Below are 14,464 nucleotides of genomic sequence, written 5' to 3'. Positions count from 1 at the left end.
CCGGGGATTGAATCCACAACCCAGGCCTGTGCCCTTGACCAGAATCGAACCCAGATCCTTTAGTCAGCAGGCTAACGCTCTATCCACTGAGCCAAACCAGCAGGTGAGAAAGTTTTAAGCAATGAATTACTCCTGATGTGATATGTGCTTATAATTTTTTAAACAATATGGTACTTAAATTTTCAACATACTAGAGAAAGTTTAGAATGGCTTTCAAAGTCTGTTTATATTATTTTATTATTTGCTATATTCATGTAACAAGCATTTGTGGAACTTGTATTTTATGTCAGAATTGTATTAGGTATAAAATTATTAGTAAGATAATAATTTTATACCTAATATAAAATTATTCCTGCTTTCTGTAGACAATAAATTCCTAGACTTACTACATTTCTCTTGATAATCTTTGAGGAGTACCTAGTATTGTACCTGGTGCATAGTTGTATATATTTGAAGGAATCTTAAAAGTTCATAGTATGTTGGGAAGGGTAGACATAGAAAGTTGAAATAGCTTAATAGAGATATGAATTGAAAAGGAATGGAAAGAAGGGAAGAGAGAGATACCAAGTCCATCCAGAGGAAAAAGGAACAGAAGATAAATTCCAATTTAGACACGGTGAGATTAAGTTCCTGAGATTGCTGAGTGAAGATACGTGGGAAGTAGTAAGACAATAGGGTTCTGAGACCTAAAAGAGAAGTCTAAACTAGGCATCAATATTTAGAAATTATAAATGTGGCTCAGTTGGTTGGGTGTTGTCCAGTGCACTGAAAAGCTGCCAGTTCAATTCCTGGTTAGGGAACTTGCCCCAGTTTCAGGCTTGTTCCCTAGTAGGGGGTGTGTAGGAGGCAGCTGAGATGTTTCACTCTCACATTGATGTTTCTCTCTCCCTCTCCCCCTTCCTCTCTCTTTAAAAATCGATTTAAAATCTTTTTAAAAATAGTGTAGCATATAATGTCATTAAAGCCCACAACCTTGAAACACAAAAAATATAGGAAGCAGAATAAAACTTTATTATTATTTTTAATCTTCATCCAAGGATATTTTTCTATTGCTTTTAGATAGAGTGGAAGGGAGGAGGGAAGGGAGAGGGGGAGAGAAAAAATATTGATGTGAGAGAGACATATTGATTGGTTGCCTTCCACATGTACCCCTGGGCCGGGGATAGAGCCTTCAACTGAGGTACATGCTCTTGACCAGGAATCGAAACCGAGACCTCTCGATGCATGGGACAATGCTCAACCAACTGAGCCACACTGGAGGGGCTTAATTTGGCTTTTTTAAAAGGAGGCTGGAGCAAATCGTGCCACATACTATAAAGAGCCTAAATAGGAGAGGAAAAATTGAAAAGGAGCCATGGGTTTGGGCAGATAGGAGGTTATAGTGATCTTGGAACAGTTTCGATTATTGAGTTGTGAGTGTAGACCAAGTTGTAGTAGGTTGAAGAGTGAAAGAATAGAGAAATTATATCACATATGGCAAAAGTGTAAGTTGAAGGGGACCAACTGACATACAGGGTTAAATAAGGGGATATACAGAATAGCTATATCATCCTCCTAAGTGAAATTTAGAATATGAAAATCTGACTTTAAATAAATTATAAAGAAGCTACATTATACATTTACAGATAACCTCCTATAAAAGTTTTTTTTTTAATAGCTCTTCTAAAATGATTCATTTGACTGAAAAAAAGTTATATAGGCATCTCTGCTGAATAGTACCAATAAGGAAAAGCAAACTCTTGGTATAACATAATTTGTATTATTTCTTTATTTAAATAACATGCCTTCTCAGAATTCCTTTATTTCAACTTAATAGCCTTGATTTAAATAGGATTGCTTTGTTTGTTCTGAGTACTTTTTAAAAATAAAATAAGGTGGAAACTAATGAAAATAAAAGGTAAATTGTTCCCCAACCTCCAGATTTCTGCATTAATCTGGTTGTTCTATTAGAGAGTTTGATTTCTCTGAGTTCCCGTCCAAGGTCTAGTTCTTGTTCAAGCCTAGTCATGGGAGTAATGTTACCATCTTTAAATTTGGTCATGGAATGTGTTGCACTGACTGCCCTGCTCAGGGAAATGCTGTTCGGATTGGGCTTGGATAGTAACGTTTATTTTCTTTGGCAGAGAAGCTGATCGTCGAGGGGCATCTAACCAAAGTGGTAGAAGAAACAAAGCTTTCAAAAGGTTTGTGTTCTGTGGGATTTTTCTGTGGGTTTCCCAACTCTTGGATAATGAAGGTTAGTGTATATTTTCAAGGTCATTGTATTTAAAAATCAGTTTCTTTCTTATAGCTCAAAAAATGGCTGTCCTGTAATAATGTCATATAATAATATAAAATAGTTGGAATTCTATTTTAAGAAGAATATCTTAATTGGAAAGTTTCTTTTTAAAAGGGTATATATGTGTGTGTTTTTAAGTGCTTAGAATAGGTTTCTTTAGGTATTAAAGATTTGTTGCTATCTCTTTCACTTCAGCTTTGATCTCAAATTTTTAATCAAATACAATGTAAATCTTATTTGAAACAACAGGTAAAAAATGTTTGCAGTTCCATTAGGGAGGATATTATACCTTTAACATTTCTTATGATAATATTTTCTTCATTTTTGGTATCTCAATTTGATTTAAACAAAAGTGAATATGTAGAATCTTCTTATATTTTATCATGAATAGTCCTATAATTGCCTGAAGTAGTTTATTCTGTTCATTCTTTTCTGATACAGTTGTCAGACTTAGAGAAGAAAAGTGAGTTTTAAAGCATCATAGTGTCAAGTCACTTTTGTGCATAGGGAAATGGGCAAATTTTATGGGATATGCTTCTTGTTATTCTAGGACTTCTTTCAGAACATACCAGTTTAAAATCTAAAGTTACATTCCCAATTATTTTGGTCATTTAAAACAACGAGTGATAAAAGTTTAGAATACTCAATTTCAGTATATTCTATTTAATGAAAATATTTGGATTTATTTGGCTTTTAAAAATATTTTAAAGGATTGTGTTATTTCAAATATCTGGTGGCTTCCATTCTGAATTTTGTGCACGGCAGATGCCATATTTGGGGAAAGAATGCATAGAGTATGCATCACTAATATTGTCTGGCAAGCAGGCATTGAGTTTCAGAACGTGAACTATTTTTAGTACGTATGGCAATTTATTTCATCTTATTAAAGTGAGATGAGAACAGACTTTAAAATAGCTTGTACTTCATCACCTAAATATCTATTCAGATTAGTTGGTTGAATAAGCAACACTTTGAAGTAGAAGTAGAGCCTTTGGTGGAAAAATGAATGCCTCTTTAATTAAAGAAAAGTATCTTGATGCTTCTTTCTAATGCATTCTGAATTAAACTATATTTGCTCAAAATTATGTGATATCATTTTTGAAAGAGGTTTGTGCAATCTTACTGATTTCCTTTTGAAATTTGGCTATAAAATACATATTGAATGTTTTAAAGAGCATGCTTTTTAATTTTTATTTATTTTTTAAGTATTTTTTTTATTGATTTCAGAGAAGAAGGGAGAGGGAGAAAGAGATAGAAACATCAATGATGAGAGAGAATCATTGATTAGCTGCCTCCTGCACATCCCCTACTGGGGATCGAGCCCGCAACCCGGGCATGTGCCCTTGACCGGAATCGAACCAGTCCACAGGCCAATGCTCTATCTACTGAGCCAAACCAGCCAGGGCTAAAGAGCATGCTTTTTTATCTAACAGTTTTACTTCTGGCCTTTTTATCTTAAGTAAAACATTAAATGTGCAATGGTATTTTAGTGTTACTTTTTTGGTTTTGTTTTGTGCTTGTTTTTGTTTTAATTGATTTTTGTTTTGAGAGGGAGACAGAGAGAGATCAATTTGTTGTTCCACTTATCTATGCATTCATTGGGTGATTCTTGTATGTGCCCTGACCAGAGATAAATTCCACAACCTTGGCGTATTGAGACAACACTCTAACCAACTTAGCTACATGGCCAGGGCCTGTTTTAGTGTTGTTTTAAAAAGCAAAAAGAGAAAAACATAGGTGTCCATTAATAAATTATAGCAAATAAATTCATGCAAGAGAATAGAATACACCCTTTAAAAATAATACAGATATAAATTTTATATACCCAGAGATATCTTTTGTCTCCAATCAGCATTTTACTAGTACTTCTCACAGTAAGCATGCAGAGGAAATACTTGTAACAAAATAGATAGCTGAAATAAGTTACATTTTAAATATTTTATATCTGGCTATAAAGTATTTTCTTTTGCATCTGGCCAAATTGTGTTATTTTTGTTTTATTGGTAATGTTTTTAGGGGAATTTTCTGCATTGAAAGTATCAGTTGCTAGAAATTGCCAGTTATCAGCTGTACAATCTTAGTATTTTCTTCATCTTTTTTACCTAATGCAAAATGTAATCATTGGCTGCATATGCTTTTTGTTTAAGCCCTTACTCAACTTGCAGTTAATGTGTGTTTATAGTTGCTTTAGGGGTGAAAGTAGTAAGAAAGTAGTAGACAGCTGGATTGAACTTCAAGTTCTACCGCTAGCTATATGCCATCAGAAAATTACTTTAGTTCTTTAAACCTCAGTTTCCTCATTTGTAAACTGGGATTGGCAATATTTAACTTGCAGGGTTTTGTGGGAATTTAATGAACCATTGCTTATAAAGCAGGAAGCACCATACTGGTATTCACACAAATGTTAGTTCTCTTTTTCTTTTTCTTTTTAAATATGTTTTTGTTGATTATGGAGAGAGGAAGGGAAATGGAGAGAGGGATAGAAACATCAATCATGAGAGAGAATCATTGATTGGCTGCCTCCTGCACACTCCCTACTGGGTTTTGAGCCTGCAACTTGGGCATGTGTCCTGACAGGGAATTGAACCCTGACTTCCTGGTTCATGAGTAGACACTCAACCACTGAGCCACACTAGCCTGGCATCTCTTCTTTTCCTTCTTATCCTGATCCTTAACCTTGCTCTATTTCCTGGTTCTAATGGTATACAAAGTGATCTATGGCCCATATGTTTGTTTTGCCCATCAATTGTTATGTCTACTCAAAGGTACAGTGAAAATAGTCACCTTGTTGTAGATTTCCCAGTTTGGGAATAGTTTTGATATTGATGTTGGTAGCTATATTTTTATTTCCTTCTGTATACTATTAGAATATATCTTAATGATTAAATACTGCAGAGAAAATGAACTAGTAATGACTTTTTAAAAATTTTTAAAATTGATTGGGGTGACATTGGTTACTAATGACTTTTTGTACTAGAAAGGTGGGTGCTGCTTCATAGCTGAAGAATAGGGGAACGTTACCAGTCATTTGTTGTGTCTTGTGCTTCATTCTTTTTTTTCTTTTTTTTTATTGATTTTTTTACAGAGAGGAAGGGAGAGGGATAGAGAGTTAGAAACATCGATGAGAGACATCGATTAGCTGCCTCCTGCACACCCCCCATTGGGGATGTGCCTGCAACCAAGGTACATGCCCTTGACTGGAATCGAACCTGGGACCCTTGAGTCCGTAGGCCGACACTCTATCCACTGAGCCAAACCGGTTAGGGCATTGTGCTTCATTCTTAAATAGATTTGGTTTGCCTTTATATAATCCTATATAATAAAAAGCTAATAGATGCAAGTTGTCCCCTCGGGAGTTCGACCACTCGCTATGATGTGCGCTGACCACCAGGGGGCAGCACGGAACAAAGGAAGGCCCCAATCAGCCCTGATCACCGGCCAGGCGTAGGGACCCTACTCGTGCACGAATTTCGTGCACCAGGCCTCTAGTAACTGTAATATCAGTACATAAATATGGTGGACCATGAGTTGACTAAATAAAAAATCTACTTTGCTTTTTTATTTACAGTAGATTTGTGCCTTCTGTCATCCTTTTTTAAAAAGCAATTACTATGAACTGTGCACTGTTCTATGCAGTGTGTGTGTGTGGGGGGGGGGGGCGTTATAACAATTAACAAAACTGAAAAAAATCCCTGCCTTCATGGAGCTTATTTTCTAGTAGGACCTTAATGAAAAGGTTGGACCAACTTTTAAGGCAATTTTACCTTCCTGGATAATACTCTAAATATAAAACAAATGTTCTTTCTAAACCAGAAGAATGCTTTTGAAAATATATCCCTCTTGGTTTTACCTCAATATCTTGATCATAAAATTGCCAAGAATATAAAAATCAGAAGAGAGTCATTTTTCTGTTTTCCTTTCTGTTACCCAGAGTGGTTCCTTTTGTATCTATATAGATTAGGTGTACTAGCTGCCTTATTTGAGACTACAACTTTGTGATCAAAACTAGGACATTTGGAAATGTCTGATTATAGCACGTTATGCATGCACCAGAACAGATTGGATGCCCATGGGCCTTCATGGTCAGTGACTTCACTTCTAATCTCAGTTCCGTCTCTCAGTAGTCAACCTTTGACTAGAAAAGACAGTTAGAAAAGAAGCAAAGGCTTTTTGTAATCCATCATCCTTTTTACAAGTTAAGCCACAAATTCTAGGGGTCTTCTTAAATGGAATAGCCATTACAAGTTATATTTTAATATTTAAATTTTGACAGTAATGATTTTAGATAGATTTCTGACTGTTTTCAAAATGGAAAATATGCCTTAATTTAGTTGATTATAAGACAGTATATATTCACTATAATTTTTCAAATAATTTATGACTATGTGAAATTAGAAAGTAAATGTCTACCATGTCCCTGTTTCCAGAGTAACTATTGGTATCTCTATTGTAGGTCCTTCTACATTTGAATAAATATATACAAAAGAATTTCACAGCTAGTTGTATAGCTGTTTTCAATTTTAACGGGGTCATATTATAAATACTGTTCTTTAACAGATTTTATTTTGGCTTAATAGTACTCAATATATCTTTTTTTTAAAAATATTTTTATTGACTTCAGAGAGGAAGGGAGAAGAAGCAAGAAATAGAAACATCAATGATAAGAGAGAATCATTGATTGGCTGCCTCCTGCGTGCCCCTACTGGGGATTGAGCCTGCAAACCGGGTATGTGCCCTGATCGGAAATCGAGCCATGACCTCCTGTTTCATAGGTCGATGCCCAATCACTGAGTCACACCATCCGGGCTCAATATATCTTGAATATTTTCCATTTCATAATAAACAGTGCTGCAGTGAACATTTTTATAGGTACTATATGTAGTTTATTTTTTCTTTAGGGAAAGTACGAAAAGTGGATATGTGCATTTAAGTTTTGATACATTATCACCACAAACAATACAAATGTATAACATAATAAAAAATAATCATATACTTAGGGAATTTATAATCTCACTAAGGAAATAATATATATGTACAAACACAGAATGGCATGAAATAGAACATAATTAATTTCAAAAACATGATACAATAAAGAAGATGCAATAAAAAGGAGCAGCATCCTGGAGATAGATATGAAGACTTCCTTAGAGCTGTATCTTGCAGAATGAATAGGACAAGTAGAGAGAATGGTCGTTGAGTTTAGGGGAATTCAACTTAAGCAAAGAATTGCAGGTCATAATGAGCTGACATGCATTGGCTCTCTAAGAGGCTGGCCTAATTGAAAAAGAGCTCATGTGGGAATTAATGCAGGGACAAGGTTATGGCTAATTGGCTTATGGAGAACAGGGAGGTGCTAAAGAATTATGATTAGAGAAATAACCATCTCTGTAAATAGTATAATGCATATCATAGTATCCACAGATGTGTATTTTAGATGAGAATCTAGGGCCTAATTAATTCCCAGTCACCTTTAATTAATTGTTGGAGTTACAGTTAGGATTTTTGAGAGCACTTCATTGAAAACTATACCTAGGATATCTTTATTGGATCAGGCAGCACACTACTTGCAAATAAAAAACTTTTTAAAAAGTTTTTTTCTCAGTGTGGTTCAGGTACAGTTAAATTTTCTTTAGATATAAAAGGCTCTTGCCTTGGCCAGTGGTGTTCAGTGGTTAGAACATAAACCCAAGCACCTAAGGGTCACAGATTCAATTCCTGGTCAAGGGCATGTACCTGGGTTGCAGGTTCAATCCCCAGCTCCAGTCAGGATGTGTACGGGAGGCAACCAATTGATGTGTCAATTGACATCTCTCACATTGATGTTTCTCTCTCTCTTTTCCCCTCCCTCCCTTCCATCCAATCTCTCTTAAGAAAAAAAAAAAAAGAAATCAATGGAAAAAATATCCTTGGTTGAGGATTAACAAAATAAATAAATAAAATAAAGATGCTTTCAAAAAATTAAAATAAGTTAAAGGCTGTTAATTTTACTGTCTTAAGTGTTACCTTTATAACAAATAATTATTTTACTTTTGTTATATGTATAAATATTACTAAGACAAACTAGTGTTGTTTATGTAATAGAGCCATTTTCTTTCATCATCTTCATAAAATGTCCACATTTTCCTGAGAGTTTTGTTATATTTGTTGCAGTTTTCTAAATACTTTAGCAAAGCTTGCTTCATTTTTGTTTCCAGTTGGCCAGTGGACAGCCTTGAACAAAAGCCCCAGCCCTCTGCACAGCAGACATGCTCCACATTATAATTTAATATGAGCTACGTGTAATAACCAGCATTCCATTTTGGACTAGAGTGGTGAAGAAGTAAGAGATTAGTGACCTGAGTTCATTTTAAAAGTATTTTGCATAACAGTAGATTTAGAGCACGCATAGCCTGAAAGTAGTTTTATTGATAGAAGCTATTTAATTATAATGAGATTCTGCTTTTTTTTCCTTCTTGGTAGAAAACCAAGCAAGAGCAAAGGAATCTGATTTATCAGATACTCTGAGTCCCAGCAAAGAAAAAAGTAGTGACGACGCTACAGGTGAGTTTTAACCTAATGTTTACTAATTTGCAGATGTTATTATTTCCACGCAGTTTAGATATGCAGGTTAATGTGGGTGCAGATTTCAAAGTTTGTATTTGAGGGAAAAGCAGTGCTTTCATTTACCAAATCATTTTCTTGAATCCTGAATATATGGATAAAACTATCCAAATAAAATAGCTATATAAATTTCAACTATTCAAATACAATAGAAGTATAAATTTTGCTTATTTATTTTGATAGTAACAGCTTGCTGATAGAGTTGACTACTGTTTATAATTATCTTTTTTCCCTCTGTAGACGCCCAAATGGATGAGCAAGACCTAAATGAACCGCTTGCTAAAGTATCCCTATTAAAAGGTATTTTAACATGTTTTTATAACATTTTAAACCAGGGCATCAGATTTACATACCCTTTGCCACAAATCAATTCCATGTATAATGTGAGATTTTCAGTTTTAGTTAAAAGATTATGTAAGATAAGTTCTGTAAAGTAGCAGGAACTAAAATTAAAAACGTTGGTGTTGGTGTCAGTGCTTCAAACAAAAAATATTTAAATTGTAAAATAATGTTTATCAGTCGGCAAAGCAGGAAGTGATAAAATATGATATGCAGCAATTTTTTGTATGTTTACCTCGGTGCCTCTGATAGAAACTCATTGCTGCTTTTAACATAAATTAGTAAAAGGTGAAAATATTAACTTCCTTGGGGAAAGCCACCTGTTTGCTCTATTATCATATTATAGCAGTTATAAGTGTCCTAATTTTCTCATCAGTCTCTTCTCCAGTAAAGATACCCAGGTTCTTAGGACACTTCTATAAATTTTGGGTGGGGGTAAAGTAAGCAATGCTTGTAATAAATTTTTTCATTTGTTTCACTTCTAAATAAGAAGTACATTTATTTATTGATATTTACTTGTTTAAAATGAAATGGATAGGCAATAAATCAACATTTAAGTGTTTTTAAAATGAAGTGCCTTGGGTTGGCTTATTTATAAATCTGTGGTTATCAGCATTTAGACTCTTATATTGCCTTAGTGTACACAAGGAAAATTGAGATGTGAGTTCAGACCAGTTGGTTAAACATGTTGGTAGCAATGGACTAATACCGGGCAGTTCTCTGAAATCAGCAGCAGAAGCAGCCTATGGAAGTTTCTTTCTTTTTTTTTTTTTTTTTTGTAGAAATACTTATGCTCTGGCTGGGCTATTAAGGGATCTTCCAGTCCAGACCCTGAGCTTTGGATTATTTATAGAAACCTTAATTTCACCCTGCATGACTCTTCTGCTGGCCTAGTGGTGCAATGATGGGGATTGAGGGTGGCTAACAAAGAGATTACTTAAATTCTCTTAGAGTTCCTTAGTCTGAACATCCTGGCCTTCTTTTTTCTTCCATGTGGATATTGAAGCTCACTCACATGGCTTTTTGAGCCACCTTTGATTGAATTCCATTACCAAGGAAAGTCCTAAGATTACTGGCCCAGGCAACGAATTGCCAACTTGTCTTCAAGTATGAGCATAGTTTCCAGCAGGTCACCTTTGATGTTAAAAAGGCATGATTTCTTTCTAGTATTGTAAATAATAAATCTACATTAATTTTTTCAGAGTCCAGAAATTTTATCTTAGAACATTTCTGATTCTTTGCAGAAATACAGTATTGTTATTATATAAAAAATTGTTACTGGATACATGTGCCTTTGTGGGAACATAGGAAAACAAGAGGGAAGGTGAATGAGTAATGAAAACCTATCATACAAATTAGCTGTTCTTACGTCTTTTTTACTATAGAAATCTCCCAGAAATCTTTTTAGCAGCCAGGTTCAGATTGATTTATAAGTAGCATTTATGATTATATTAATTACATTCAACTTGTTATTAGTACTTTTGTAATTTTATGTCAGTCTGTTCTAAATTTTGTTTTTATCCTGTTGCCAGAAGTTCAGTAAAATTTACATATTTGTTGAATGAGTTAATAAAAGACCTCTTACATCAAAATTATAAAACAACAAGAGCTTTAGGAAAGTAACATTCTAAACAAAAAGCTAAGAGTCAAAGAGGTCTGGGCTCAATCTCAGCTTTGTTATTTATTTGTGATAGGTCCTTGGGCAAATTGCTTAACCTCTGTGCTTCACTTTTTTTCATTTGTCATACTGGGAAAAACCGACTTCATCAGGTTATTGTTAGGATTAAATTAAATAATGTATTTGCCATGGTGTTAGGAAAATAACATGTTAAGAGTGCTACCATAATGAAGAAACTGATTATAATAATGATAGTAATTGATAAAAATAGACCTGTCTGCTCAATAGTAACTTTTCACTCATTGAATAAGATTGTGAGGTTTAAAAGAAATATTTCCTACTTTATCTTTTAGGGGAAAGCAGGTGGTGGATATTTTCAAATTAATAATAGAGCGTGCCCTTCTAGTTGTTAGATGGTATGCTGCCCAATTCATAAATCACATAATAAAGCCACTTAGAACTTAATAATAGTTAATAATAATATCTGTTTGTTACTTTGCCACATGTCAAGGGAAATTTTTTTTTTAATCCTTGAGTACCACAGTAAGGCTAAGTCGTTTCTGTATAAGTACTCATAAAAGGGAAAGTTGTGGGAGAGAAAGAGACTGGAAAATGCAAGGTGCCTGTGGAAGGAGGGTGGGTGTACTAATGCTGCTAGTAATCGCTTGGGTTGCCATTGGTTAAGATGGGTCAGAATTCCCTAACCTTCCTTTAAGTCAGTGGTTCTCAACCTTCTGGTCCTTTAAATACAGTTCCTCACGTTGTGACCCAACCATAAAATTATTTTCGTTGGTACTTCATAACTGTAATGTTGCTACTGTTATGAATCGTAACGTAAATATCTGATATGCAGGATGGTCTTAGGTGACCCCTGTGAAAGGGTCATTCGACGGCCAAAGGGGTCGCAACCCACAAGTTGAGAACCGCTGCTTTAAGTTAAGGTGACAAAAACAGAACCCCCAACTTCTCTTACATTCTATATAATTGCCAATTCTTGTTAATGAAGTACTATCTTTATCAACACCTATTGAAAGATTTTGCAGCTTGATTTTAAGAACAGACTAAGTCAGTCACTGATTAGATGTAAAGGAAAATCAACCAGTTTAGAATCAAGCATATTTTAAAAGTGTTTCTAAGAAAGTCACCATGACCCTAAATAGTTGTTTTTCCCATTGCTTTTTTTCTTTTGTAAGAGTTGTATAAATTCTTAAAAATAATGTATTCACTACCACTTACTAGAAACATTTGGGTTTTGCTTGATTATGTGTGGTTGTGCTTGGTAATCTGTGTAAGTTCAGTAGGCTGACAGATTTTTTTTCCTAAATAAAGAGTAAATTATTAGACCACAATTTTAACCTTTAGAGTTGTAAAAAGGAGTTACATTTAAGTAATCCCATTATTTTCCCCATTGAACCCCTATGCCTAACTTCTTGAACCATTATTTTTAAATTTTACTTTTCCTTTTAAAAAAATAGCCAATCTTTACTTAAAATTATAGTATGCTACTCTTCATTTTAGTTATCTGGGGTTAAGAAAATAAGCTAAAGTAGATTAAAAATTCACCATAAGATGTAAATAAAAGGATGATAGCAGTAGTACCTTTGTCCTGAAATAAAAATCATTTTTAACCAATTTTTGCCACTTTTGAAAGAGAAATGAAGATGGGGCTTTAACCACAGGTTTTTATGTGCTTGAAATCATTTCCCTAAAAACCAATAAAAAGAAAACTAGAATTTAGTCCAAGTAGTATTGAACACAAGTGGTCTATTTAGGGACTGTGCCAGGGCCTGCCATGGTTTCAAAGTCTGATAAGACTGTCCTTGGAGTTTGAGAAAGTTCTAGTCAAAAGGTGATAGGAAAGTTACAGATGATAAACTGCTTCTTTGTTGATGTTGCCATTAGGAGTCAAAGTGGGAGTAAGAATGTTCAGATTTTTTATGTTTCTTTTTGTTTATTTTGGAAGATGGGGAGAAAAGGCAGTTTGAGCTCATGGAATAAGTATCATTGGAGATGATGCTGAAAGTGTATCTATCATATTACATATGACGTGTTCAATAATTTAAAAAACAACCTGAATCTGGTCAACTTGCAGGACGTTAAAGATTAGGGCCACATTCAAAATAATGTGGTGCGCGTACAACAAAATTAGAATGTAGAAAATTCTGTAGGACAGTGACCCAGTTTCTTCAAGTAAATTGCGAGATTTAAGAGATGTGTCAACTAAATGCAATGTGTGAACCTTGTTTGGATCATCATTCAAACAGTCCAACTGCAAAAGAAATTTGAGACAATGGGACGTTTTAATACTAAGTGGATACTTGATATTAAGGAATTACTTATTATTTTCAGTGTGGTAATATTAATATTAGTAATTTTTTTTTTAGTTGTTGACTTTTGGAGAATATATTTAGATATATTTTTAAGTGGTTAGGATTATAAGAAGAGAGAGATATCTTCTCAAAGAAAATATTAAAAACTACAAGCTTTATAATATGGGTTGGGTTTGACAAGTACAGTATAATTAAAGTTTGTTCACATAATCATTTGAGTGTTTTTTTAAGTTGGGGTGATTATTTTGGCAAAACTCAGTGGCTTCTGAGCACAGAAATTTGCTCAGACCTGTATTTTTGGGAGATCTGTTGGATGAATTGGAGTAGATAGAAGCTGGAGTTAAGGAGGCTTAGGTAATTACTGACGGTCTGAATTAGGATGGCCGTTGTGGAAATTTAAACAAAAGAACAAAATTGGCCTCTGTTGTTCTTTTTTTGGTAATTATCTGAAATTCATAGGCCTGAGAAGCAGAATATGAGAGAGAAATGAAAGTCAGATATAATTTCTGGAAGAAGAGGTATCCTGGTAGGAAAGTGATGGTTCTAGTTTGTTGAACAGGAAAGGTGACGTGGTGTGCCTGTTGTCCCAGCATAATTATTACAAGTGCTCCCTTTCACATTTAAAGGTGTCCTTGTTTCATATTGTTATCCTAGGAATTAGAAATGCTTTAGAAGTGCAAGACAGAAACTAGGATTAGAGAGTCATTGGCATTTATTTCTGAGACATTTATTGACCTAAGAAATACAGAGATAAGACACATGCAGAGGCTATGGTCTTATGGAAGATAGTGTTGACAGGGTTTAATTGGGCATGGTGAAAACTTTGGACAGCATATCTAACCATGTTTTGGGAATTCTGTGCATAGAGATGGACCATCATAGCAAGGGGAAATTATAGAGAAAGAACAAATAATGGGGAGGAAAAGGAGCCAATAAAAGATCCAGTTATCAAGAAGGAGCCTAGCTGGTCAGAAGGAATGGCAAGGGGGTGAGAATCAACAATAAGAGGTTGCTGCCTAGAGCTGTCTCATATGACTGCACATACCCACGACAGAAAAATGGTCTTTCTCCATTGTATAGGTTGTTCTCCTCAACTAAGCCTGCAACTACCAGACCTTCCAAAGGGAGGAGTGCTATTAATAAAAAAAGGGTACACCCACCTGGCCAACTGCCTCAGTCAGATCTTCTATCAATTGACGAGTTAACAGATGTTGTGGCTACATTAGCCTTCAGCAAATATGCAAAATAGAACTTGGGAAAAAATGCTTTGATTTGGTCTTTTACCAAATCAGATGTTCA

The 14,464-nt window shown here is 34.6% G+C and overlaps 1 protein-coding gene across 4 annotated transcripts in view; it reads left to right on the top strand.

Moving 5' to 3' along the window:
• SLMAP (sarcolemma associated protein) overlaps positions 1-14,464 on the top strand; it is a 164,189-nt gene that overhangs the window by 126,470 nt on the left and 23,255 nt on the right. For 3 of the 4 annotated variants that reach the window (XM_081105952.1, XM_081105954.1, XM_081105953.1), the window contains 3 exons: positions 2,124-2,183; positions 8,738-8,818; positions 9,119-9,178. In XM_081105952.1, coding sequence (XP_080962078.1) covers positions 2,124-2,183; positions 8,738-8,818; positions 9,119-9,178 — 201 coding nt within the window. The remainder of the gene's footprint in view (positions 1-2,123; positions 2,184-8,737; positions 8,819-9,118; positions 9,179-14,464) is intronic. The other variant, XM_081105955.1, reaches the window with a different exon arrangement.

This window comes from Myotis nattereri, assembly GCF_964212035.1.
Source record: "Myotis nattereri genome assembly, chromosome: 14".
In the NCBI taxonomy this organism is placed as follows: Eukaryota; Metazoa; Chordata; class Mammalia; order Chiroptera; family Vespertilionidae; genus Myotis; species Myotis nattereri.
The sequence above is the reverse complement of the archived record's forward strand: the minus strand, read 5'-3'. Positions and strand labels throughout refer to the sequence as shown.